Genomic DNA, 23575 nt, shown 5'->3' with positions numbered 1-23575 from the left:
AAAGAGACATGGACAGTTTAAAAGGACTCAGCTCTTTGATCTATGCCTGTTTATGGGATACATTATACTGTAAACATGAAATTTCTATAAGATGCGCATTTTGTTATTATAATTGTCAGGACTTCAGGCATATAAAAAAAATAGTAATAATGAATTAATGCGATGTCTCAAAGCAGACATCAAGTGCTACTGGTTTAAGTAACTGACCCTTGTTTGTTTCACAACTCGTTTCACCACAGTGGCAAGTTTACTTTTATTGTTCATTTATAGCTAATATATCAGACTGAATTAAAGAATATAAAAGAATATATGTCTGAACGTCTTCATAAGTTCTTGTATAACATTTACAACGCTCTCCTTCCTGCATCTTCTCCTTCTCTCTCTCTAAATTAATTTTTTTCCTGCAGGATACTTACCTGCACCTTTATTCTTTAGTAAATTTTGACTTCTATCATTTCAGTTTTTAGACAGGATTCATCTAGAGGAGGGCTGCTTCATTACAAACTATTTCATTACTTCATTACAAACAGCTCATCTCCTCTGTGTCCAGAGGAACACAAAACACTACTTTACCATCAAATCCTGACCACATGCGTAACAACTAGAGTCCAGATAGAGAGGCAGATTTTTTTTATTTATTTATTTATTTTTTTTGATTTTGTTTTGTTTTTTGTGGACCTTATTGTCACATTGTATGATGAACCTCATCTGAGGTCTAACATTATTCCTCCTGCAGCTCCATTTCTTCTCTCTCTCTTGCTGCCTCCTAACATGCTTTCCGCCTTCTCTTTCCTCTTGTCTTTGGAAAACAGCATCACAGTTTCCACGGACACCGTATTGGCCAATATCACCAAGGTGGTTGTTGTTAATCCTAAATGATCCAGTATGGAAGTCTCATTATTTATGAGCTTGATATTTCCTGACACAACCATCTCCATCGCCAAATAGTACCAGCCTTTGGTCATGCTGCTATCACTGATGCCTCAATCACATTTGACAGCTTCTAAATTAAGCTTATCAACATTTTACCCTGTTATAGTCGGTTATGATGGTAAGCAGTGCACTGCATCAAAAGTACATCTTGTTACATCATGAAATGAAAAGAAAAACAACTCAAATAAAGTAAGAAAGACACATTTATTATCAGCAGGGTGTATAAAACCATTCATTGTGAAAGGTAAACCCACAAAGTTTATGGTCTGACATGAAGGACGAGCATATATTACACCTGTCATTATGAGACACCATCAAATCACTCCAGCAGAGAGACCTCATGGAAGTATGCTCCCAGCAGCTTGACTCCCTGAATGTAGTTTGATCTGAAAATGGAGAAATAAAGCGATGATAATGGTTTATAATTTAAAAAACTCTCTTTACCTGTCATTAAGTTTAGAACAGAAATAATCTGGAGATGACAAACATGATCATCTTCTTTTACTGCAATATTTCATCCATTTTAATCAATAGTTCCTACTTGTTCCACATTTCAAAAGAAGTGAAACGGTGTGAGCTGTGACCAACCTGTTGATCTTTTCATTCTGAGAGTGAGCTCCATCATCAGAGGACCCTATAGGAAGCAGCATGACATTACGGCCTGTGGCCTCCTGGAAGGTCAGGGTGACCGGGATGCTGCCGCCCTCGCGAGTCAGATCAGGCTCGACCCCGAAGACTACAGCACAGCGAGGAGGATAAGACTTTTTTTGTCACAACAAAACTGGATACACTCCTATCAGTGAAAATATCTGAAAAAGACTTAAAAAGTTTCACAAAAACATGCATATAACAAAAAACTTATAAAATTTGCTTGTCTTTGTTTTTAATGTCCTGAAACATCTAGCGAGGACAGGAGCTGAAACATGAAAAAATATTTTCCTCTTAAAGAAAAAGTATCAACATGTAAACTGTAAGAAAGTCAGTTGTACCATTGCAGGAGAAAGTGTTTTACACTTTTGCAATACAAAAAACACAGAACTGATTTAGACTTTTTAGCAAAATAAAAGAAATGGGGGAGATTGAGTGAACTCCGTCTTTAATCTAACAGCTTTTATCATTAAGTCCTTGTACCTGTCTTCATGGCCTTTCTCCCTGCCATGTAGTGTGGGTGGTTGAAGTCTGAGACCCAGGCTTTGGCCCCGTGGCCCATGTTCACTTTCAGTTTATTGGGGCTTCCCAGTTCAGCAAACTTCTTCTGCAGATGATCGACGACCTTGAAGAGGGAAAAATAACTTAGACTTGTTGGAGCTTTTATGCAGAAACAAACTGAAGCTAATCATGTGGCTACTTCCAAGTGGCCCACAGTCAGTCCAGGCTCAGCTTTAGGTAGTAAAACTTAACTAAATCTCTTTGTCATGTTAATTCAGAGTCAGTTTAAAAAAAAAAAAACACTATGTGTGCAAAGGGTTGAACTGTATTAGGTAAGGCAAAAGAAAGTGACTTGATTGGTTGGTTTGCCTGTATATTTTAATGCTATGATCTGTGATATTGGTTTTCTGTCTAAATAAAGTTACCTTCATTCACATTAAATCCCTCCACAGTTTTTTACTACATAATATAATATATTCATAATATTTCTCAATTTTATACATTGCAGTTTGTTTCACGGACTTCTTAAAAAAAGCATGGCTAAGCAAATCATCTGAGCAACAAACTACCAATAAGTGGCAGAGATACAGAGCGACTTCTGCTACATTATTTAAGTGAGTGCTATATGCCATCATTGTGACCTATCACAATGTTTACCTGCTTCTCCACATCTCTAGGGTCCATGTCAGGCACAAGGCGGATGGAAAACTTGCCGATGACCTTGCGAGGAATAACCGTCTTGGCTCCTGCTTCAGAGAAAGCCCCCTCAATACCATGAAGGGAAAGAGAAGGATATCTCCAACGGTGCATGAGGATTTGCTCCTATGGTGGAAGAAATCAAGAACACTAGGTTCAAAAAGTGTGAATGACCCCACATTATACAGCACATTTCCACCAATGAGTGATGCGAACAACATAAATAATTTCTTTGCCTTTGTGTCATGCAGCAGCTGGTCAACCCCCACATCTTTACAGTACTCATCCAAGTCAAAGTCAATCTTCTCGTACAGCTTTTGCTCCTCTGCTGTCAGAGGCGCCACACTGTCATAGATCCCAGGAACCAAAATCTTACCCCTTTTGTCAACCAGGGAGCCTGTGCAGGAAGTCACAAACACATGATTAAAACTCTAAACTGCTGTAAAATAAGGTCGGTGAGACCAAAAATCACAATTATCAGCTTCACTTGCCCATAAGTGCGATGAGGTCGGTCATGGCCTCATGAACAGAGCCACCAAACACCCCTGAGTGCAAGTCCTTTTCAGCACACTCCACCTTGAGGTTGGAATGTAAAACATTATTTTAAAAAACACGAAAAGCTCAAGTATGCCCTTCTGATAATGAAACACTGTCCCCACCCCCCACCAACAGTAATCCAACAGGACTTCACCTCAATGAAGAAATAGCAGATTCCTCTCAGGCCGTAGGTGATGCAGGGTTTGTTCTTGCCCAACCAGTAGTTGTCAGAGATGCAGATGTAGTCCACATCTTTAAAGAAAGTGTCCTTTCTAGAAAACACAAGATCATCCAGACCCTCAGATCCAGATTCCTCCATCCCCTCGAAGCAGAATTTGATGTTGATGGGAAGGTCCTGCAACAAGAAGAGAGATGCATAAGAAAAAAAATTCTGGCTCATTTTCTAGAGTTGAAATAATCTCTTGACAACAAACGATCTGCAGTGGTGTACTTTAACACAGGAATAGAATAGAATAGAATAGAATAGAATAGAATAGCACTTTATTATCATTGTACATGTACAATCAAATTGTGGGTGCTCCACTGAATAAATGTGAATAGCAGGTAGCAGGAATGCATGTTTAAAAATAAATACGGTACATTCACCAGCTGGGATTTATTTGTTCTGACTAAACACCCATTAATGAAATTCCTGCTAAAGATTTACTCTAATTATCAGAAGATCCAGAGAGCCATATCAGAAAGCACCAAGTAAGGAAAAACTCAACAGATCAAGCTAAAATAATATTTTTAAAATGATACAAATGACCCACATATCCTTTTAGAATAGTGCTGTATAGTAGCTATTCTGCTTTATCATCACTGTACAAAAACAAAATAAAAACCTTGATAAGAAGTAATGCTATACATTTTCAGATACTGGAATAAAAATTCACACCTCAATATACTCCTGTCAGTAATTTCAATTTAGTTTTCAAACACGCCCATCTTAGCATGTCAGGCCACAGGGTTGATTCTTTAGGACACACTAAAATATCATATCATCTTTAAACTATCTAAACTTGAAACACCTTTTGTTGGCCAGCTTAAATCTGGCAGTAACTGTACCTTTCCGATCTTCTGATACGCTTCAATGCAGTTAAACCAGGCCAACACTGGACCCTTGTCATCAGTAGATCCTAGTCCATAGAGCTTACCTACAAAAAGAAAACTTTGTTTCAGTTTCAAGGTTTTAATGAGAAATTATTGGCACTGAAAAATGTTTCTAAGGTTGTGTTTATTACATAGTCAGCACACCACAGGCCCTGATTTTAAACTTGGAGGTTAGGGTTAATGATATGAAATCCTTGTTTATGATACAAAAAATGATCTGCATGATATGCAGCAGGTTTTGTAAAATGTGACATAAGCAGCACTAACACAACTGAGCAGGCAGGAATGAGACAGGGGGAGTCAGAGGATGTGGCATTTTGTGTCAGCTGACTCTCACCAGAAAACACACAAGACCACGTGTGCTCAATTTTCTAGCTGAAAAAAAAAAAACCCGTCCTACCTGTCCCATCAAAAAAGTTTGTTTAAATGCAAATATGTACTGAAATGATGCAACATAAAGAAGATCTAAAAGAGCAGCAAAGAATGGTTAGGTTACCTTGTGCTACACAGTATTAAAGAGTCTGAAAGATCGTGCTCAACAGAGTCAATCTGTGTTGTTTAACATAAAACAAAGAAGCCTTAAAGGGTTGAAATTATTCAGGTGCAGCTTTTGCATTACTGTGTGAAGCATAACAAAGCATAGACACCAATTCAGGAATGCTGCAGTGACTTAGTTATGTGAACAAACAAATGCAGTCTGTGAAATAAAGGACCAGTCATGACTCACAAAGGAAAACGCCTCACTTGAGCCTTTTTGCCGAGTGTGTTTCACAAGTCTGTCATGTGAACCTTTGCACAATCTTTGAACCTTTGCTAAATGGAAGTGTTCGGTCAAGGTCTCAACCTTACCTCATATGATGGTAATGGCCCATATCTTTTGTTTTCTTCACACCTTGGCTAATGTGATGCATGATTAACAACCCTCAGAACCTCCTGAGAAAAACTATTAGGGGTTAAATACCTGAGACACACAACCATTTGTTTTAGAACTGAAGAAGTCTCTTGGATGAGAGTTTAAAACTTAAAGAAGGCCAACAGCTTTCTTTTTTCATGTTTTTAAGACCCTTCTGTGACTTGTTTTGTGTTTCTTATCTTTGCTAAAAATACATTCACCCAGTGTTCCCAGTCTACATAGTTAAGCTTGTTGATACCGTGTTTTCTCTTAGTTATGCTACCTTACAGGATTCACACACCTCACTCCACACTTCGTCATCCTGCACTACCAACCTGCTGACTGGATTTGTTTTTTCGTTTTCTGTAATCTCAGTTAAGACCACTAAAACACCGAGTCCTCATCAGGTTATTACAATGTTCTGATAGTAACAAACTGCCTTTATGCTGCTCTGAAAATTAATTCTTCTTCATCTTTTAGTTTTGCCATCTATTCTATCTACAGGACAGTACTGTAGCTCATTTTTTTAGCCATATTTGATATTATAACTTTGCTAAACCAAAAACTACCCGGTGTAACTTAATTCTCATCTATTTTTACAAGCACAAAGTGCGTTCCAGCTGACTTCAGTTATTCACATAACTTTCCAGCTCAGAAAAATCTCCAGAGTTGTTTTGTAAAAGACCAAAAGTATTCTCCTCTTACCGTCTTTCTCCACCAGAGTGAAAGGCTCTGTGTCCCAGCCGTCACTGATGTTGGCTGGCTGAACATCAAGGTGCCCGTAAATACACACCGTCTTCTTGGCTGGGTCTGATCCTAACTGCCCCAGGATGATAGGAGGCAGGGTGATCTCCTCTCCTGAGGGAAGCTGCATGAATGAAACTTAATCTGAGTGACCGTTTAACAACAAGGTCCATTTATGGTGAAATTTAAGTAGAAAAGATAACGCAATATACAAATCATTAATGCATTAAGAAATGTAACCAGTGCAAGACCTTCTGCTTGCCAACGTCCACCAACTCCACAGTCCCTCCCAGCCTCTCGATGTCCTTGGCTGCCATCTCCATCATTTTTTTGATCTCCCCGCGCTTCTCAGGCCAAGCAGACACACTCTGGACACCCACCCACTCAGCGAGGCGCTGAGGACAATTACGAAAAAGGGATTTAAAGACATTAAAATGGGTTTTTTATAGAGATTTTATCTTTTTTTTCCTTTTCTTTTCTTTTTGTTTTTTACTATTTCATGCAGTTACTTGTTGCAAAAGAAGGAGCCACAATGAGTTATTCTTAGGACATTAGACCCACAAAATTTGACTTGAGCAGCAGTTGTAATATCACTGATTCTTATCAGGAAAACTGGTTTTACAGCTGGAACTGTACTATAATCCCAGTTTAAGTGAAGGAATTGCAAATCTGTCCAGTTTTCAGTTAGCTCAATAAGCCATTAAAACAAGTGACAATCATGCAAAAAACGTAATGATTAAGCAGCTGCACTATATAGTTTTTTCTGAGTGATCTTACCTGCACATACAGGTCCTGGTGGTCGTCCACATACTTGAAAAGTTCAGTGAGATGAGCCATTTTTGGTAGTGATGGGATCTGAGGGTTAAACAAGCAGACTGGTGTGAGTCTACGTCTGGGTTTGTGCAATCTTATGAGAGGACAAACCCTTCATGCACGCATGCACTTCACGTAACCCAGATAGCAAGGAAACATTGAAACAATGTTTAGTCAATATCAGACGATGTCATTGAATCAAAGTTGAGGTGTGACGTTGACCTAATGTCACCCTTGCACCCTTTTAAAATATTGAAACAACGTCAGGTTTTGATATTGAATCAATGTTGAAACCTGACATTGATTCGACGTTATATTTTCTAATACTGTTGATATTGAAACAATGTCAGATTCTGATATTGAAACACTGTTGAGCTGTGGTGTTGATTTTCCACCTCTTTCGCACAGTTGCTTTTTATTAAAACAACAGTTAAATCATGACTGGAAATCTACCTTTCTTTATAGGTATTTTAACCAAAGTATGTAAACTCCTAGGCTGATAAACATGAAAGTCACCAGGCGTAAATCTGCAAACTGCCGCATTTGATTCCTAAAGAGCTATGGGCGGAAAAAGTGATAACTCTTAGCATGGTGTGCCGTGTATCCTTTAAAACAAAATAAACATGGGGTTGATTTCCAGCCAAACTCGTTTCACTTCATAATTTTGCAGAACTATAGCTGCAGTCGATTGGAGCTGCAGGCTTTCAGAACCAAACAGTGAGAAAAAAGCCAACACGTATGTGGCTTACATTACAAAGCTTTGCCATAAAATGACAATAAAAGAGAATTCTCATTTCAGATCTGCACAGAAGGTTAAATATGGAATTTTATGGTCATAAATGACGATCAAAGTGTGTCATGCTGAGTGAGAATCTGAAAATAAAAAATGAAATACTCACATCGTAATTTTCCACAGGTGTGCACTGAATGCCAACAATGGCAAGTGAAGTGAAAGTATCTTGGGTGTAATCGCTAGGCAAAGCGAAAGCAAATGAGGTAGGTAACACTCCATAGCTGAGACCTTATCTAGCCCTCTCTGACAAATACGTTTCCTGGGCATGTCTGAACTGCAAAGGGAACCATTAAAATCTACCTGTCCCATAAAACAGACTTACTTTGTTGTTATTCCGGTGTTTCAGATTAACTGGTGTCACAGATTGACTACTGTTGGTCGAAGATATGTGTGCTAGACTTGCTTTTCAGGAGCCGCTAACAAACCAGGAGAACGCAGTCAATATTTCGTCTTTAAACATGCATTCGTGTGCTTGTTGTTTTTGTTTTGTTTTGTTTTAGATTTGAAAAAAAGAATAAAGAGCACGTGATTTTATCGGGAGACGCTAAACCCCAAAGAACAGGCTGAAGGTGTCTGCGCTGATAGGTTAAAGCAGTGGTTCCCAAACTTCTTTTGCTAGGGCCCCCTTTAAATCTTAAAGCAGGCCAGCAGCATTTTTGTTCATGTTTTTAAGACCCTTCTGTGACTTGTTTTGTGTTTCTTATCTTTGCCTGTTAAAAATACATTCACCCAGTGTTCCTAGTCTACAAGAAAACCTTGCCCCGCCCCCACACAAACACACAAACACGTCTTCCAACCACAGCAAAATTGGGTAGCTGAACCACAGGTGCAAAAGTAAAGAAAACAACGAGGAAGGGGAAAAAAACAATTAAACAAATAAAAATAAACTGCAGAAAATTACAGGCTGCAATAAAATAAACCACTAAACTAACCATCTTTAAGGTTTAATTATTTTATTTTACGTGCCCCCTCCACTTTCAGAACCACTGGGTTAAAGTGTTTGATAAATGCTCTCACTGCCTTTGTTATGATTCCCACACACTTTTGTGTGATATAAAAAAAACCCACTGCAGCACACTCAGAGTGGATGTTAGACTGCTCAACAATTTTGTGTTTCGAGTTTGGTGTTTAACACATCAGACACACCTCTGCCTGCAGCTGTCAATGTTTTCAGACTACTGCGTTGACGTCATGTTACCTTGAGCATACGGCTGTCACACGGCACGTCAAACTGTGACTATCACCAGTTAACCTGGGTGTGTTGGCTCCTGATTTATGTTGCAGAAACAGAGATTAAAGATCAGGCACAACACCTTTTGTTATGTTTTTATTAAAATAGTTTTATTGTTGTCTGAAGATAATATTGATACTACTGATGGTCAGATGAAGCCTCGAAGCTTTCTGTCCAATTGCTTAAAAACAAGGTTTCATTTCTCGAGACTTTATGTTCACACAACCCCACACCCCCTGCTGGTCAAAACCTTTATTGTCATTTCAACTATTTATCTTTACTCTTAGCTGTCTTACAGCAGTGTCGGTGAGAATAATTATAGCCAAGTATATATAAAAAACACTTTAATAATCTAATCCTTCTGTGCGTATGGTTCATTCATTTATTAATCTAGTAAGATCTTGGGTGTTGTTCCTGGGATCTGCTAGAGCCACTCACCCAGCTTGGGGGTCTGTTGCCTTCACCTTCAACCTGGACAGTGGTTTTGACACTCGCTAGTCCTCAGTGTCCTTCCTTCCACTTAGTGTACTGTTTCATGGTGCTGGGTTTGAGGTGAAATCCTCCATGCATGCTCAGGAGCTTCCTTTTCTTGATGTTAGTTTCTTCTGTCTCCTTCTTTGGTCAGCTTATTATCCTAGCAGGGTATCTGATCACCGGTAGAGTGTAGGTGTTAATTGCCCGGACATTCTTCTACCCATTCAGCTGACTTTTCAGGACTTGGCTTAATATGTGGATGTCCCAGGTACCTATAGCTGTCCTCGATGTCTGCAATGTTGCCTTCTGGTTGTATAATCCCCTCAGTTCTAACTGCTTTCCCTCTCTTTGTTACCATCCAAATACACTTCTCCAATGTCATTACTGTAGATCAGGGGTCCCCAATCCCAGTCCACAAGGGCCGGTGTCCCTGCTGGTTTTAGATCTCACCCTGGGTCAACACACCTGAATCACATGATTAGTTCATTACCAGGCCTCTGGAGAACTTCAAGACATGTTGAGGAGGTAATTTATCCATTTAAATCAGCTGTGATGGATCAAGGACACATCTAAAACCTGCAGGGACACCGGCCCTCGTGGACAGGGATTGGGGACCCCTGCTGTAGATCATAGTAGTGTGGGTCAGTGAATCGATGTGTCGTTCACTCCTGGTATACAGCTTGCTGTCATTCATGTAGAGGATTTGCTGATGATTACGCCTTTCTGTAGTTGGTTTCCCTAGCCAGTCTTGTCAATGATCTCACTGAGGGGGTTCAGGCCTATGTGGAACAGCAGTACGGAAGACCACCTCCTTGTTAAATCGATTGGCTTGAAGTTGGACTGATGTTCACCACAACACCATCAAATTTCTGATGAAGGCTCTTAGGATCCTGTTGATCTTGTATAGCTCAGGGCATTCCAGGATCCAGGTGTGCTTTCTATCAGTAGATGGTGTTTCACCCCTCTGGTGTTTCTTCCCATTCCTTTCCGTGCCAAGTATTGAGCCATATGCCTGTTCATCTTAGCCGCTATGATGCCAAACAGAAGCTTCCATTTGGCACTGAGGCAGGTCTTTGGCTGGTAGTTGGATGGGACCAGTCCCTCATGGTGATCCTTAGGAATCAGGACTGTCCGGCCTTTAGTGAGCCATTTTGGATGTGTCTCATCTACTAGCTACTGGTTCATTTGTGAAGCCAGACACTCATGGAGTCCAGCCAGTAGGTGTGAATCATGTTTGGTCTTGGTGCTTTCCAACTCTTCATACTGAAGACATTTTCTTAGATATCTGACACAGTGATTGTTACTGGATCCTGTTCAGGGGTCGACATTTAGATCCACTGTGGAGGTAAACACAGACAACACGAGAGCTCTCGCCAATCAACGGGGTCCTTAGCTGTGATGAGTAACAAACACTCCTTGTTTATTACTCATCACCACACAACTGAATACTTTTCCCTCCAAAACACAGCAACAACACTTCCTGAGAACTGGGTGTGAGTGGAGCCCTCCAGTGGTCCACCACAGTGTATGCTTTTGCTGCCCTGCAAGTAAAACAAACGCAGTAAAGCCTGCTGCTCTGTGTGTCTCACTTTTTTTTTCTCACAGAGTCTGCACGCAGATCTGTAACAGCAGCAGAAACATGACTGTTAATAACAAGATTTGTGCCTTGCTGCATGCACGCTACAGAAGTGATGTACCACAGACAGATTGCACCAAACACAGACGACATCACAAAATTACACATCTGCTGACATATAACCAGCAAGTATCTGCTTCTTTTTCGTCCTATTAAAATGTCACTCATTCAAAGGGAAGTGTTAACAGCAGACTCAGACCATGGGGTAATAAAGAGGAAACTATTCAGCAGAGACAGAAACCACACATCAACTGCCTGTAAAAGACGAACATGGCCAGCAAATACAAGCGACTCGGCAAGTACATTTAAAAAGAGCAATCTATAATATTAGTGTTAATTAAACAGTAATAGAACTCAACACTCACTTTATCTTTCTTAGGTTTTATCTTTATTTGATCTATTCCTCTCACTGGTTTCCTTTGTTTTTACAATAGTTGACGTTTTTGTGTGGTTGTTATTGTAAAGCAGATTGTACAATATGATCTAAATACATGAGCACAATGACCGACGTAAACATTAATCAACCAATGGTTAAAAAAAAACCTTGATGGAAGCAGTTTGTAGATGACACGAGAAGTAAACACGATTTTAACACTTTTGACAGAAAAACAAAGGGCAGGTTTCGGTTTTTGTAGCTTCTTCTGTTTCCTTGTTTGTGGCTTTTGTTTCATTGATTGACATGTAGAGAGAGGAAGTACAGCGCAGGAAACATCTGTAGCTTCTCTTATCATCAGCAGATTAATGCTTAAACGATCAGATCAACTTTTCTGGCAAGGAAACATGGTGTTTTTTTAGTGACAGATGTAGCAGCTCCATTTCCTGAATCACTTCGTTGTACAATAAATTACGTATATTTAATGAGGTCATAGAAAACGTTTACCTTGATACTGTAAGTAATGTAAAAAAAAAAAAGATGTCAGTGGGGAGGCCACACGAGCCTCGCTCTTCTTCAACCACTCTTTGCCTTTTTCATCTTACCTCTCATAGCACATGATCAAAAATGGATTGACAACCATTTTAAGGTCCAACTAGACATTGTCTCCAAACGTCTCAGGGATCATCCAGATGTTTTCTGTCCAAACTGAGACGAGTCTTTATGTTCCTTTTGGTCTGCCGTGATTTTCTCCTTGAACTCTGCCATGGAGGCCATTTTTGCCCAGTTTCTTTCTCATTGCTGAATCATGACCTTAGCTGAGACGTGAACCCTGCAGGTCTTTTACGTTGTTCTGGGTTCTTCTGTGACGTCCTGGATGAGTCATTGGGGTACTCTTGGAGTAATTTTGGTCTAAACAGGATAATGTGCACAGGGTTAAAGTGGATTCGGCAGGTGGAGGAACCCTAAAATCAGCTGTAAGGTCTCAGTGTGGGTAAAAGAATCAAACTCTCAAACTCAATAATTTCTATTGAGCACTCCAGTAGATGTTCTTAGTGTACAGGCTGCGATCAGCTGACCTGCTGCTCTTCGTGCATGCACACACCAGATGTAAAAAAAATGTTTCATAAGTTGTCCTGGTTGATTTCATCCTCTACACTGACAGAGCACTGTTAATGCTGTCTGATTTCTAGATGGTATAAAGTTGGTATGAAGGTGAATTTCAGTCAATGAATCTCTGCTACACTTGATGTAAGCTAACTGTGACCATGAACCCACAACCACTGTGCAGCAGTCACACACTGTTCTTTACATTAAACCCAACACAGTGCAGCAAACTAACCCGTTTATCCTGCACAAACCTGCAGAAGATTCTCATGCAGAGACAAACATACAAAAAAATCTGAAATCAGGGAGGAGCTCAAACACTTTTTCACACTGTTTATTTGGTTTTACTGATGTTAACACAGTCGCTGATGTTAAAATTTTCTGATTTATTTAAACAGAGTCAGGGGAACCACAAAAGAAGCATACAAAAGCGAAACCAGAGCTCAGGATGGTGCTTGTTGGAAAAACTGGATCTGGAAAAAGTGCATCAGGAAACACCATCTTAGGAAGAAAGGGTGCTTTTGAATCTAGATCATCTTCAAGCTCGGTAACTTCAGTGTGTCAGAAGGAAACAGGAGAGTTTGAAGGTCAAAAACTGGCTGTGGTCGATACTCCCGGTCTGTTTGATAATGTTAAAACTGAAGAGGAAATGAAGACAGAGATCAGGAGATCCATCTCCTTTGCTGCTCCTGGTCCTCATGTGTTCCTGGTTGTGATCTGTGTGAGCAGATTTACAGACGAACAACGAGAAACAGTGAGAATCCTTCAGCAGATGTTTGGAGTACACTTAGCAGACTACACCATGGCCTTGTTCACATGTGGAGATAACCTGGAGCATGATGGAGTCACCATAGAACAATTCATCAGGGAAAATCGAGCTCTCCAAGACTTCATCCATCAGTGTGGAGGAGGATATCATGTTTTTAACAACCGAGATGATGACAATCCCTCTCAGGTCAGAGAGCTGCTGAGGAAGATCAACACTATGGTTCAGGGAAACGAACGAAGCTGCTACACCAATGAGATGTTCGAAGAGGCTAAAGAGTCCATGAGAAAAGCTGAAAAAGACTTCAGGATTGTTGTTGTTGGGAAAACTGGAGCTGGGAAGAGTTCATCGGGAAACACCATCCTGGGAGGAAAAGCCTTTAAAACAGCATCAGCTTCATCCCCTGCCTCAGTGACGTCAGAGTGTCAGCAGGAAGCAGCTCTGTTTGATTTTCAAACCCTGGCTGTTGTTGATACTCCAGGCCTGTTTCACTCTGTGTTTACCTTAGGCCAGGTGAACACGGAGATCAATAGATGCATCTCACTGGCTGCTCCTGGTCCTCATGTGTTCCTGGTTGTGATCCAGCCAAACATATTTATAGATGAAGAACAAAAAACCCTGAGAATCCTTCAGGAGGTGTTTGGAGATGAAGCCGTTCGTTACACCATGGTGTTGTTCACACATGTAGATCTGAATGTCTCCATAGAAGAATTCATCACTAAGACTCCAGCTCTTCGTGAATTCGTCCGTCAGTGTGGAGGAGGATATCATGTTTTTAACAACAATAGCAGAGATCCTGCTCAGGTCAGAGAGCTGCTGGAGAAGATCAGACTAATGGTTCAGAGAAACGGAGGAAGCTACTACACCAACAAGATGTTTGAAAAGGCAGAGAGCGCTATAACCAAAGAGATGGAACAACTTCAGAAGAAAAACCCTGGGCTGATGGCCACTGAAGCAAGATATGAAGCAGAGAGAAAAAACAAGTTTATCCGGGGCAGCTGGGTTGGTGCTGTTGCTGGAGCTGCTGCTGGACTCGGTGCTGGAGCTGCTGCTGGAGTCAGTACTGCGATTGCGACCGAGCTTGCTATTGGAGCTATTGTGGGAGCTGCAGCTTGTCCAGTAGGAGTGCTGGTTGGAGTTGGACTGGGTGTGGCAGCTGGAGCTGCACTGGATCGTACTACTGCTGCTAAAGTGAGGAAGCAGGCGTGTACTACACAGTGACAAATACTCACTCAGCAGCAGCTCATTCACATCATCAAGACAATATTAACAAGTCCTTCTCATTATTCTCATTTTTATTTTCTTATTTACTTTTTATTGGATTAAATTAAAACGAATTATTAATTATTGATCATGTTAGTTGTTGGAGTGATATTTTATGATTGTCATTTGTACTTAGAAACATAGCATCAATAATGTTTAGAGGTATATAATCGATTGAATATTGATAGAATGTCTCATCTGCAAAGACTGTGTGCGTTCCAAAGTGCTCTGGCATACACACACAACCTAAGGTCATGACAGGTCGTACCTTCTCTTCCTGATTTATGGTATGGGAGGACACCTACTCTGTATCTGTTTAAGTATAAGAGCCCTTTATTTAGGTGAACCGTTGGACTCCTAGCACCAGCTTTGGGGAGTTGTTCGCAGGGTCATATTTTCACACACACACACACCTACACACAGACAAGGTACTCTTTGTTCACATATATGCCTGGTTGAGATGTCACATGTTAATGAGACTATGCATATTTATGTAACCACAATAAAGAGCAGTGCTACGGGGAAGCTGTCTGAGAGTGACTGGGGTTCGAGCAGCAGGAACAGCGCTCGTCTTGGTCATCTCCCTCGTGCACAAGATCACACAAAGAGCTCTGGTGACTTGCGTCTTGCTTTCACCATTGTAGTAGAATTGTCTCGGCAGCAATAGGTTTATGCCGAGATAAATGTAATATTAGTTGTGGCGCTTTCTTGAATCTGTCTCTCTCAGATGATGTAGAGTGTGTTTAAAAGCATCGTGAGCTAAACAGATGGAATTTATTGATGAGGGTTGCTTCTTGTGCTGTCAGAGGAGAAACTGCAAAAGAAGCTGGTCTGACTGCACATACATAAATACATGTATGTATGTATGTGTGTATGTATAAGGGAGGGAGGAAGGATTCATCCAAAGGAGGGCTGCTACGTCACAAACTATTTCAGCGAGTAAACCTGTGAAATCTGTACACGAAAGCTCACCTGTTCTGTGTCAAGAAAACCACTAAACAAGACTTTACCATTAGATTCTGGCCACAGGTTTCAGGGCCAGTACTAAAAGTACACTGGTTTATTGGAAGCCCCCATGGCTGGGTTATGAACTAGCAAAAATAATAGCGTATAGTAAAAGAATAAATAGTGGTAGGTAGCTTCATTACACCTTTTGATTATCACCATGGACTGCTATCAGAATACCTGGTGGTATTTTCATCCTTCTCTCAGGAAATGGCATTAACTAAGTTTGTGATATAAACTCACCCTGATTTATCTTTCCTAAAGTAACATAAAGACAAGTAATGTCAGAAATCACAGAATAAAAGGGCTGATTGGACCGGTTACATATAACAAGCACAGTCATTTGTGGAACTGGACATTCAACTGTTAACATTGGGAAAGCTTCTACATATATCGACACATTCAAATTGACTGATTGTACTTTTTTAACGCTGTGATGTGGAAAACACTAATACAATAACAGCATTTGGTCATGCTGCTGTCACTGATGCCTCAAACACATTTGACAGCTTCTAAATTAAGCTTACCAACATTATTTTATTTCTTTTTTTATTAGTCCTTTATTTATCCAGGTAAAAATCTTATTGAGATTAAAAATCTCATTTCCAAGAGAGACCTGGCAGTATTATTGTGAGTTATGACCCACATGCTAAGCGGTGCACTGCATCAAAAGTAAATCCTGTTACATCATGAAAAGAAAAGAAAAACAACTCAAATAAAGTAACAAAAACATGTATATTATCAACAGGGTGTATAAAACCGTTCATTGTGAAAAGTAAATCCACAAAGTTTATGGTCTGATATGGAGGATGAGCATATATTACACCTGTCATTATGAGAAACCATCAAATCACTCCAGCAGAGAGACCTCATGGAAGTATGCTCCCAGCAGCTTGACTCCCTGAATGTAGTTTGATCTGAAAATGGAGAAATAAAGCGATGATAATGGTTTATAATTAAAAAACTCACTTTACCTGTGATCACATTTTAGCATAGAAATAATCTGGAGATGACAAACATGATCCTCTCCTTTTACTGCAATATTTCGTCAGTTTTATCTACTTGTTCCACATTTCAAAAGAAGTGAAACTGTGTGAGCTGTGACCAACCTGTTGATCTTTTCATTCTGAGAGTGAGCTCCATCATCAGAGGACCCTATAGGAAGCAGCATGACATTACGGCCTGTGGCCTCCTGGAAGGTCAGGGTGACCGGGATGCTGCCGCCCTCGCGAGTCAGATCAGGCTCGACCCCGAAGACTACAGTACAACGAGGAGGAAAAGAAAACAAAAGCAGTAAAAATGTAATAATGACAATAATAATAACATCCTAGCTGTCCCTGCATAGGTACAACAAATCTGGGCACAAGCCTATCAGTGAAAATATCTGAAAAAGGCTTAAAAATATGTCCACAAAAATATGCATAAAAAAATGTCCCTGTACCTGTCTTTATGGCCTTTCTCCCTGCCATGTAGTGTGGGTGGTTGAAGTCTGAGACCCAGGCTTTGGCACCGCTGTCCCCTGTCACTTTCAGTTTATTGGGGGTTCCCAGTTCAGCAAACCTCTTCTGCAGATGATCGATGACCTTGAAGAGGGAAAAATAACTTAGACTTGTTGAAGCTTTAATGTAGAAATAAATTGAAGTTGATCTTTAGCTATTTCCAAGTCCAGGCTGAGATTCATTTAGTAAAACCTAACAAAACCTCCTTGTTACGCAATCATTTGAGACAAAATCACTATGTCTTGTCTGCTTGATTGGTTTGCCTGGTTTTCTGCAGATGTATTTTAATGCCGTAACCTGGGACTTTGTTTTTTTCTCTGAATAAAATCATCTGCATTCACTTTATCTTATAAAAATAAGGATGGCTGAGCAAATCATCTGAGCAACAAACTACCAATAAGTGGCAGAGATACAGAGTGACTTCTGTTACTTAATTATAAAACGATGATTTAAGTTAAGTGAGTGTTATATGCGATCACTGTGACCTATAACATTGTTTACCTGCTTCTTCACAACTTTGGGGTCCATGTCAGGCACAAGGCGGATGGAAAACTTGCCAATGACCTTGCGAGGAATAACCGTCTTGGCTCCTGCTTCAGAGAAAGCCCCCTCAATACCATGAAGGGAAAGAGAAGGATATCTCCAACGGTGCATGAGGATTTGTTCCTATGGTGGAAAAATAGGTTCAAAAAGTGTGAATGACCCCACATTATACAGCACATTTCCACCAATGAGTGATGTGAACAACATAAATAATTTCTTTGCCTTTGTGTCATGCAGCAGCTGGTCAACCCCGCCATCTTTACAGTACTCATCCAAGTCAAAGTCGATCTTCTCGTACAGCTTTTGCTCCTCTGCTGTCAGAGGCGCCACACTGTCATAGATCCCAGGAACCAAAATCTTACCCCTTTTGTCAACCAGGGAGCCTGTGCAGGAAGTCACAAACACATGATTAAAACTCTAAACTGCTGTAAAATAAGGTGTGTGAGACTAAAAATCACAATTATCAGCTTCACTTGCCCATAAGTGCGATGAGGTCAGTCATGGCCTCATGAACAGAGCCACCAAACACCCCTGAGTGCAAGTCCTTTTCAGCACACTCCACCTTGAGGTTGGAATGTAAAACATTATTTTAAAAAACACGAAAAGCTCAAGTATGCCCTTCTGATAATGAAACACTGTCCCCACCCCCCACCAACAGTAATCCAACAGGACTTCACCTGAAGGAAGAAATAGCAGATTCCTCTCAGACCGTAGGTGATGCAGGGTTTGCTCTTGCCCAGCCAGTAGTTGTCAGAGATGCAGATGTAGTCCACGTCTTTAAAGAAAGTGTCCTTTCTAGAAAACACAAGATCATCCAGACCCTCAGATTCAGATTCTTCCATCCCCTCGAAGCAGAATTTGATGTTGATGGGAAGGTCCTGCAACAAGAAAAGAGATGCATAAGAAAGGAAAAAAAAATCAACAGAATAAAATTTGGTTACTGGTTCAAGTTTAAATTCAGGCTCATTGTGAATCTGTTTTTCTCATTTTCTAGAGTTGAAACATATGAAATAATTTCACATTTTTAACAACAAATGATCTCCAAATCAGTGGTGGGTGCCCCACACCAAATGTGCCAGAGTAAATATAAATAGTAGACAGCAGTAATGCATGTCTTACATTTCTCACAATGAGTTTTAATAACAAAGCTGAGCATGAGTCCAGACTAAGGATATAACTGACGATTATATATATGATAATTATTATGCAGCTAAACACTAATACTGTACATTTATCAGCTGAAATTTACTGCTACCAACTAAACAAGTATTTACTGCCATTTCATCTGAAGAGCCAGAGAGCCATAGCAGAAAACACCAACTAAAGACAGATAAGGGTCACATTTTTGTAAATAGGCCAAAATTATATTTTAAAGTGGTATGAATGACCCACATATCTTTTTAGAATACAGTGCTATAGTAGCTATTCTGCTTTATTATCACTGTACAAAAACGAAAGAAAAACATTAATAACATTTTAAGTAACAGTGCACATTTACAGATTCTGAATTATACCATCACACCTCAATATACTCCTGTCACTGTTCAAACACAGCCAACTTAGCATGTTAAGCCACTTCAGGGTTGTTTTTAGGACACACTAAAATATCATATCATCTTTAAACTATCTGAACTTGAAACACCTTTTGTTGGCCAGCTTAAATCTGGCAGTAACTGTACCTTTCCGATCTTCTGATACGCTTCAATGCAGTTAAACCAGGCCAACACTGGACCCTTGTCATCAGTAGATCCTCGTCCATAGAGCTTACCTACAAAAATAAAACTTTGTTTCAGTTTCAAGGTTCTAATGAGAAGATAGTGGAGTTGAAAAATGATACTAAGGTTATATTTATTACATAGTCAGCATTGAATTTTGTAGCTCAAAAAAAACTCCCCCAAGGAAACACAATTTTAGGGAAGCAAAAACATCTAAATGCAAATATGTAGAGCAATAATTCAACTTAAAGAAGATCCTAAAGAGTAGCAAAAAAATGACTAGGTTAAAATTATTCAGGCACAGCTTTTGCATTACTGTGTGGAGCATAACAAAGCATAGACACCAATTCAGGAATGCTGCAGTGACTTAGTTATGTGAACAAACAAATGCACAGTCTGTGAAATAAAGGACCAGTCATGACTCACAAAGGAAAATGCCTCACTTGAGCCTTTTTGCCTTTTCACAATCCGAGTGTGTTCCCAAAGATTCTAATAATACCTTTACTGGTTCAACTTAACCTGAGAAGACTGTTGATAAGAATGCAGTTCTATCAAAAGACTTTGGAAACATGCTGCTACCTGTTACTGCAAGCTTTGAGAGCATTTAAATAAATTTAACCAATCTAATCACCAAAATTAGAGTTTGATTTTATTTGATTGTTATTTGATTTTATTCATGTTGCAGTGAGACATTCTGTCATGTGACCTGCTGAGGTTACCTGAGGCAAGGTGTGAGTGGAGACTGAAGTGCCTAAATAGCATCTCAAGTCTGCATTATAGGTGGCTGACAGCTGGCGTTGTAATTCACCACCTCCGTTCAACGATGGTCTTTCACGGTGGCAACCTCTAAACAACCTAAAGTGGTGGGGCAAGGTCTCAACTTTAACCTCATATGATGGTGAAGACATCTTTTTTTTCTTCACACCCTGGCTAATGTGATGACTCGCATGATCAACAACCCTCGGGACCACCTGAGAAAAACTATTAGGGGTTAAATACCTGAGACAAACATCCATTTGTTTTAGAACTGAAGGAGCCTCTTGGATGAGAGGTGAAACATCTTTACAAACTAAATACACCCTTCTTTTTTCAAGCTCTCAAGACGCACCTGTGACTTGTTTTGTGTTTCTTATCTTTACCTGTTAAAAATACATTCACCCAATGTTCCCAGTCTACATAGTTGAGCTTGCTGGCAGCATGCCTTCTCTTAGCTATGCTACCTTACGGGAATTACACACCTCAGTCCACATGTCCTCATCCTGCATTACCTACCTGCTAATTGGTTTGGTTTTTTGTTCTCAGTAATCTCAGTTAAGACCACTAAAACACTGAGTCCTCGCCAGGTTGTGACAATGTTAGAGCTCATACAGAAACAGCTCCAGGGTTGTTTTGTGCAGGACACAGGCCAAAAGTATTCTCCTCTTACCGTCTTTCTCCACCAGAGTAAAAGGCTCTGTGTCCCAGCCGTCACTGATGTTTGCTGGCTGAACATCAAGGTGCCCGTAAATACACACCGTCTTCTTTGCTGGGTCTGATCCTAACTGCCCCAGGATGATAGGAGGCAGGGGGATCTCCTCTCCTGAGGGAAGCTGTATGAATAATGATTTATGGTGAAATTTAAGTTAAAAAAGATAATGTAAAATACAAATCATTAATGCATTAAGAAATGTAACCAGTGCAAGACCTTCTGCTTGCCAACGTCCACCAACTCCACAGTCCCTCCCAGCCTCTCGATGTCCTTGGCTGCCATCTCCATCATTTTTTTGATCTCCCCGCGCTTCTCAGGCCAAGCAGAAACACTCTGGACACTCACCCACTCAGCCAGGCGCTGAGGTAAATTATAAATAAGTGATTTAAAGACATTAAAATCCTTTTTTTTTTTTTTTTTTTTTTTTTTTTTTTACTATTTCATGAAGTTACTGATTGCAAAAGAATGAGCCAATGTGAGTGACTCTTAGGACATTAGACCCACAAAGATTTGATTCAAGCAGCAGTTACAGTATTACTGAATCTTATCAGGAAAACTGGTTTTACAGTTGGCACCTACTATAATCCAAGTTTAAGTGAATAAGTTGCAAATCTGTCCAGTTTTTAGTTAGCTCAATAAGCCATTAAATCAAGTGACAATCATACAAAAAACGCAATAATTAAACAGCTGCAATTTATTGTTTTTCCTGAGTGATCTTACCTGCACATACAGGTCCTGGTGGTCGTCCACATACTTGCAAAGTTCTGTGAGATGAGCCATTTTTGCCAGGAACGAGAGCTGAGGGTTAAACAAGCAGACAGGTGCGAGTACACCTCTGGGTTTGTGCAATCTTATGAGAGGACAAATCCTTCATGCACGCATGCACTTCACGTAAATGATGAGATTTCGAGCCAAACTCGTTTCACTTCATAATTTTGCAGAACTATAGCTGCAGCCGTTTGGGGCTTTAATGCCAGGCTTTCAGAAAAAAACAGTGAGAAAAAAAGCTAACACCTATGAGGCTTACATTACAAATTTTTACCATAAAATGACAATAAAATAGAATTCGCATTTCAGATCTGCACAAAAGGTTAAATGTGGAGTTTATTTGTTTTTTTCTTAGAATAAAACAGCAGTTAATGTAGTCTGATTGATAGCCTTTTTGAAGAGGTAAGATGTCCATTCATTGTGTGAAGAAAGCCATAAATGACGATTTAATTGTGTCATGCTGAGGGAGAATCTGAAAATAAGCCATGAAAATTTCACATGGAGGTTATTTTTCACAGGTGTGCACTGAATGCCAACAATGGCAAGTGAAGTGAGTGTAATCGCTAAGTAAAGCGAAAGTAAAACGGCTAGGTAACACATCAGAGATGCTGCCTTAAGGTGACTGAGACCTAATCTAGCCCTCTCTGACAAATACTTTTCCTGGGTGAAGGAAACGGCTTCCAGGGCCTAATCCGTGGATCGACTTCCTCCGAGGCGTGGACGTCTATCAGCAGAGAATGTACCTTCACCTATCAGCAGAGAATGTCCCTTAGTCTGTAACACAGTCAAATATATTCTCAAGTAATATTCAAGCATGCCATTCAGCGTGTTAGTACGAGCTCGGGAGCAGCTTGGGAGAACAAGAAAACAGAGACTGCTTCAGGTTGTCTTCCCAAATCGACTCAACTTTATTCACAAGTACAACAGTTTATATAGAGGGTAAAATTCATGAGACAGCAGATTATCAGTTTAAACCAGTACAGACCAACATAAGGGAGCGTCTTCCTGCCCTTGGGTGAAGAAGCATCCTTTGTGTAGTGTATCAGTTCAGCTACAATTGTGATTATCTCAGCGACATATTTTCAAGGCACAAAATAAAGAGTTCTTTCATTAGTGAAATCTGAAACAAACCATCTGGCCTTCAACAGGCGTCTCCTAAAAGATTAAGAAACTAATGTAGCTGAGGGAGTGATCTCTGTGGTATTTCAACCTTGTACCAGCCTGTGATTCTCACACATCAATTCTTGGGTCAAAGAGAAAAATAACTAAAACAAAGGGGCCTTATTGAATGACAGAGTTTTCCTGTATAATGTCACTATAAAACAATATCCAGTAAATGCTCCCATGGTACTAAAATACCTAACACTGGGCATGTCTGAACTGCAAAGAGAACCATTAAAATCAGACTTACTTTGTTTTTATTCCGGTGTTTCAGATTGACTACTGTTGGTCAAAGATATATGTGCCAGACTTGCTTTTCAGTAGCCGCTAACAAACCAGGAAATGAACGCAGTTCACTACGTCTTTAAAGATGCATTCATGTGCTTGTTGTTTTTGTTTTGTTTTAGAATTTAAAAAAAGAGTAAAGAGCATGTCATTTTACCGGGCGACGCTAAACGCCGAAGATCAGGTTGAAGGTGTGTGCGCAGTGTGGAGCAGGGAAATTATTTTACTGCTATTGGTAAATAATCATCAACATTACTATTGCATTAATAATATAATCTGCAGCATTGATATTGTATTCAGAGGTTTAAACAGTGTGTGTGTCTTTCAGAAAACACACACACACTTAGTTAAAGAGAATCATTTATAGGTGGAAGTTTAATCATGTTTTGCTTGGGGTTGCAAAAAGAGCAGTTTGTCGCAGAACTGCTGCTGAGGTGTCAAGATGACAAGCAAGCATCCGGCAGTGACAGGATGTACCTGCCATGAAGACGAAGACAACGTTCTTTTAAACTGTGTTAAAAGTCATTGTGGTTTTGATTTGACGTATGCATATATTCTGTCTGTGACGTATGAAGGGGCATCATTAATTCAAACCCTGATGGTATATCTGC

At 40.0% G+C, this 23575-nt stretch overlaps 3 protein-coding genes across 5 annotated transcripts; 1 reads left to right on the top strand and 2 right to left on the bottom strand.

The window, feature by feature from the left end:
* Window positions 1-1118: 1118 nt before the first annotated feature.
* On the bottom strand, window positions 1119-22948 carry LOC113015342 (cytosolic non-specific dipeptidase-like). Of its 2 annotated transcripts, XM_026157354.1 has the most exons (12): window positions 7777-7849; window positions 6842-6919; window positions 6316-6459; window positions 6026-6188; window positions 4384-4472; window positions 3470-3670; window positions 3270-3354; window positions 3015-3175; window positions 2740-2904; window positions 2065-2206; window positions 1522-1669; window positions 1119-1319 (listed from the first exon to the last, which is right to left on the bottom strand). In XM_026157354.1, the coding sequence occupies exons 2-12, from the start codon at window positions 6899-6901 to the stop codon at window positions 1253-1255; spliced, it is 1425 nt and encodes a 474-aa protein (XP_026013139.1). In that variant the 5' UTR covers window positions 6902-6919; window positions 7777-7849; the 3' UTR covers window positions 1119-1252. The 2 variants fall into 2 exon arrangements, with proteins under 2 accessions (XP_026013139.1, XP_026013138.1); XM_026157353.1 differs by lacking the exons at window positions 1119-1319; window positions 1522-1669; window positions 7777-7849 and adding an exon at window positions 22930-22948 and having other exon boundaries at window positions 2084-2206; window positions 2740-3175.
* On the top strand, window positions 11233-14531 carry LOC113015331 (GTPase IMAP family member 8-like). The gene is made up of 2 exons (XM_026157337.1): window positions 11233-11306; window positions 12890-14531. Exons 1-2 carry the CDS (start codon window positions 11282-11284, stop codon window positions 14476-14478), a joined length of 1614 nt encoding a protein of 537 aa, XP_026013122.1. The 5' UTR covers window positions 11233-11281; the 3' UTR covers window positions 14479-14531.
* LOC113015336 (cytosolic non-specific dipeptidase-like) lies at window positions 16104-22273 on the bottom strand. 2 transcript variants are annotated; one of them, XM_026157344.1, is made up of 12 exons: window positions 22174-22273; window positions 21471-21548; window positions 20967-21110; window positions 20709-20871; window positions 19247-19335; window positions 18245-18445; window positions 18045-18129; window positions 17790-17950; window positions 17526-17690; window positions 16967-17108; window positions 16635-16782; window positions 16104-16442 (listed from the first exon to the last, which is right to left on the bottom strand). In XM_026157344.1, the coding sequence occupies exons 2-12, from the start codon at window positions 21528-21530 to the stop codon at window positions 16376-16378; spliced, it is 1425 nt and encodes a 474-aa protein (XP_026013129.1). In that variant the 5' UTR covers window positions 21531-21548; window positions 22174-22273; the 3' UTR covers window positions 16104-16375. The 2 variants fall into 2 exon arrangements, with proteins under 2 accessions (XP_026013129.1, XP_026013130.1); XM_026157345.1 differs by lacking the exon at window positions 22174-22273 and having other exon boundaries at window positions 21471-21665.
* Window positions 22949-23575: the final 627 nt, after the last annotated feature.

Source organism: Astatotilapia calliptera, chromosome 22 (assembly GCF_900246225.1).
Source record: "Astatotilapia calliptera chromosome 22, fAstCal1.2, whole genome shotgun sequence".
NCBI lineage: Eukaryota > Metazoa > Chordata > Actinopteri > Cichliformes > Cichlidae > Astatotilapia > Astatotilapia calliptera.
The sequence above is the reverse complement of the archived record's forward strand: the minus strand, read 5'-3'. Positions and strand labels throughout refer to the sequence as shown.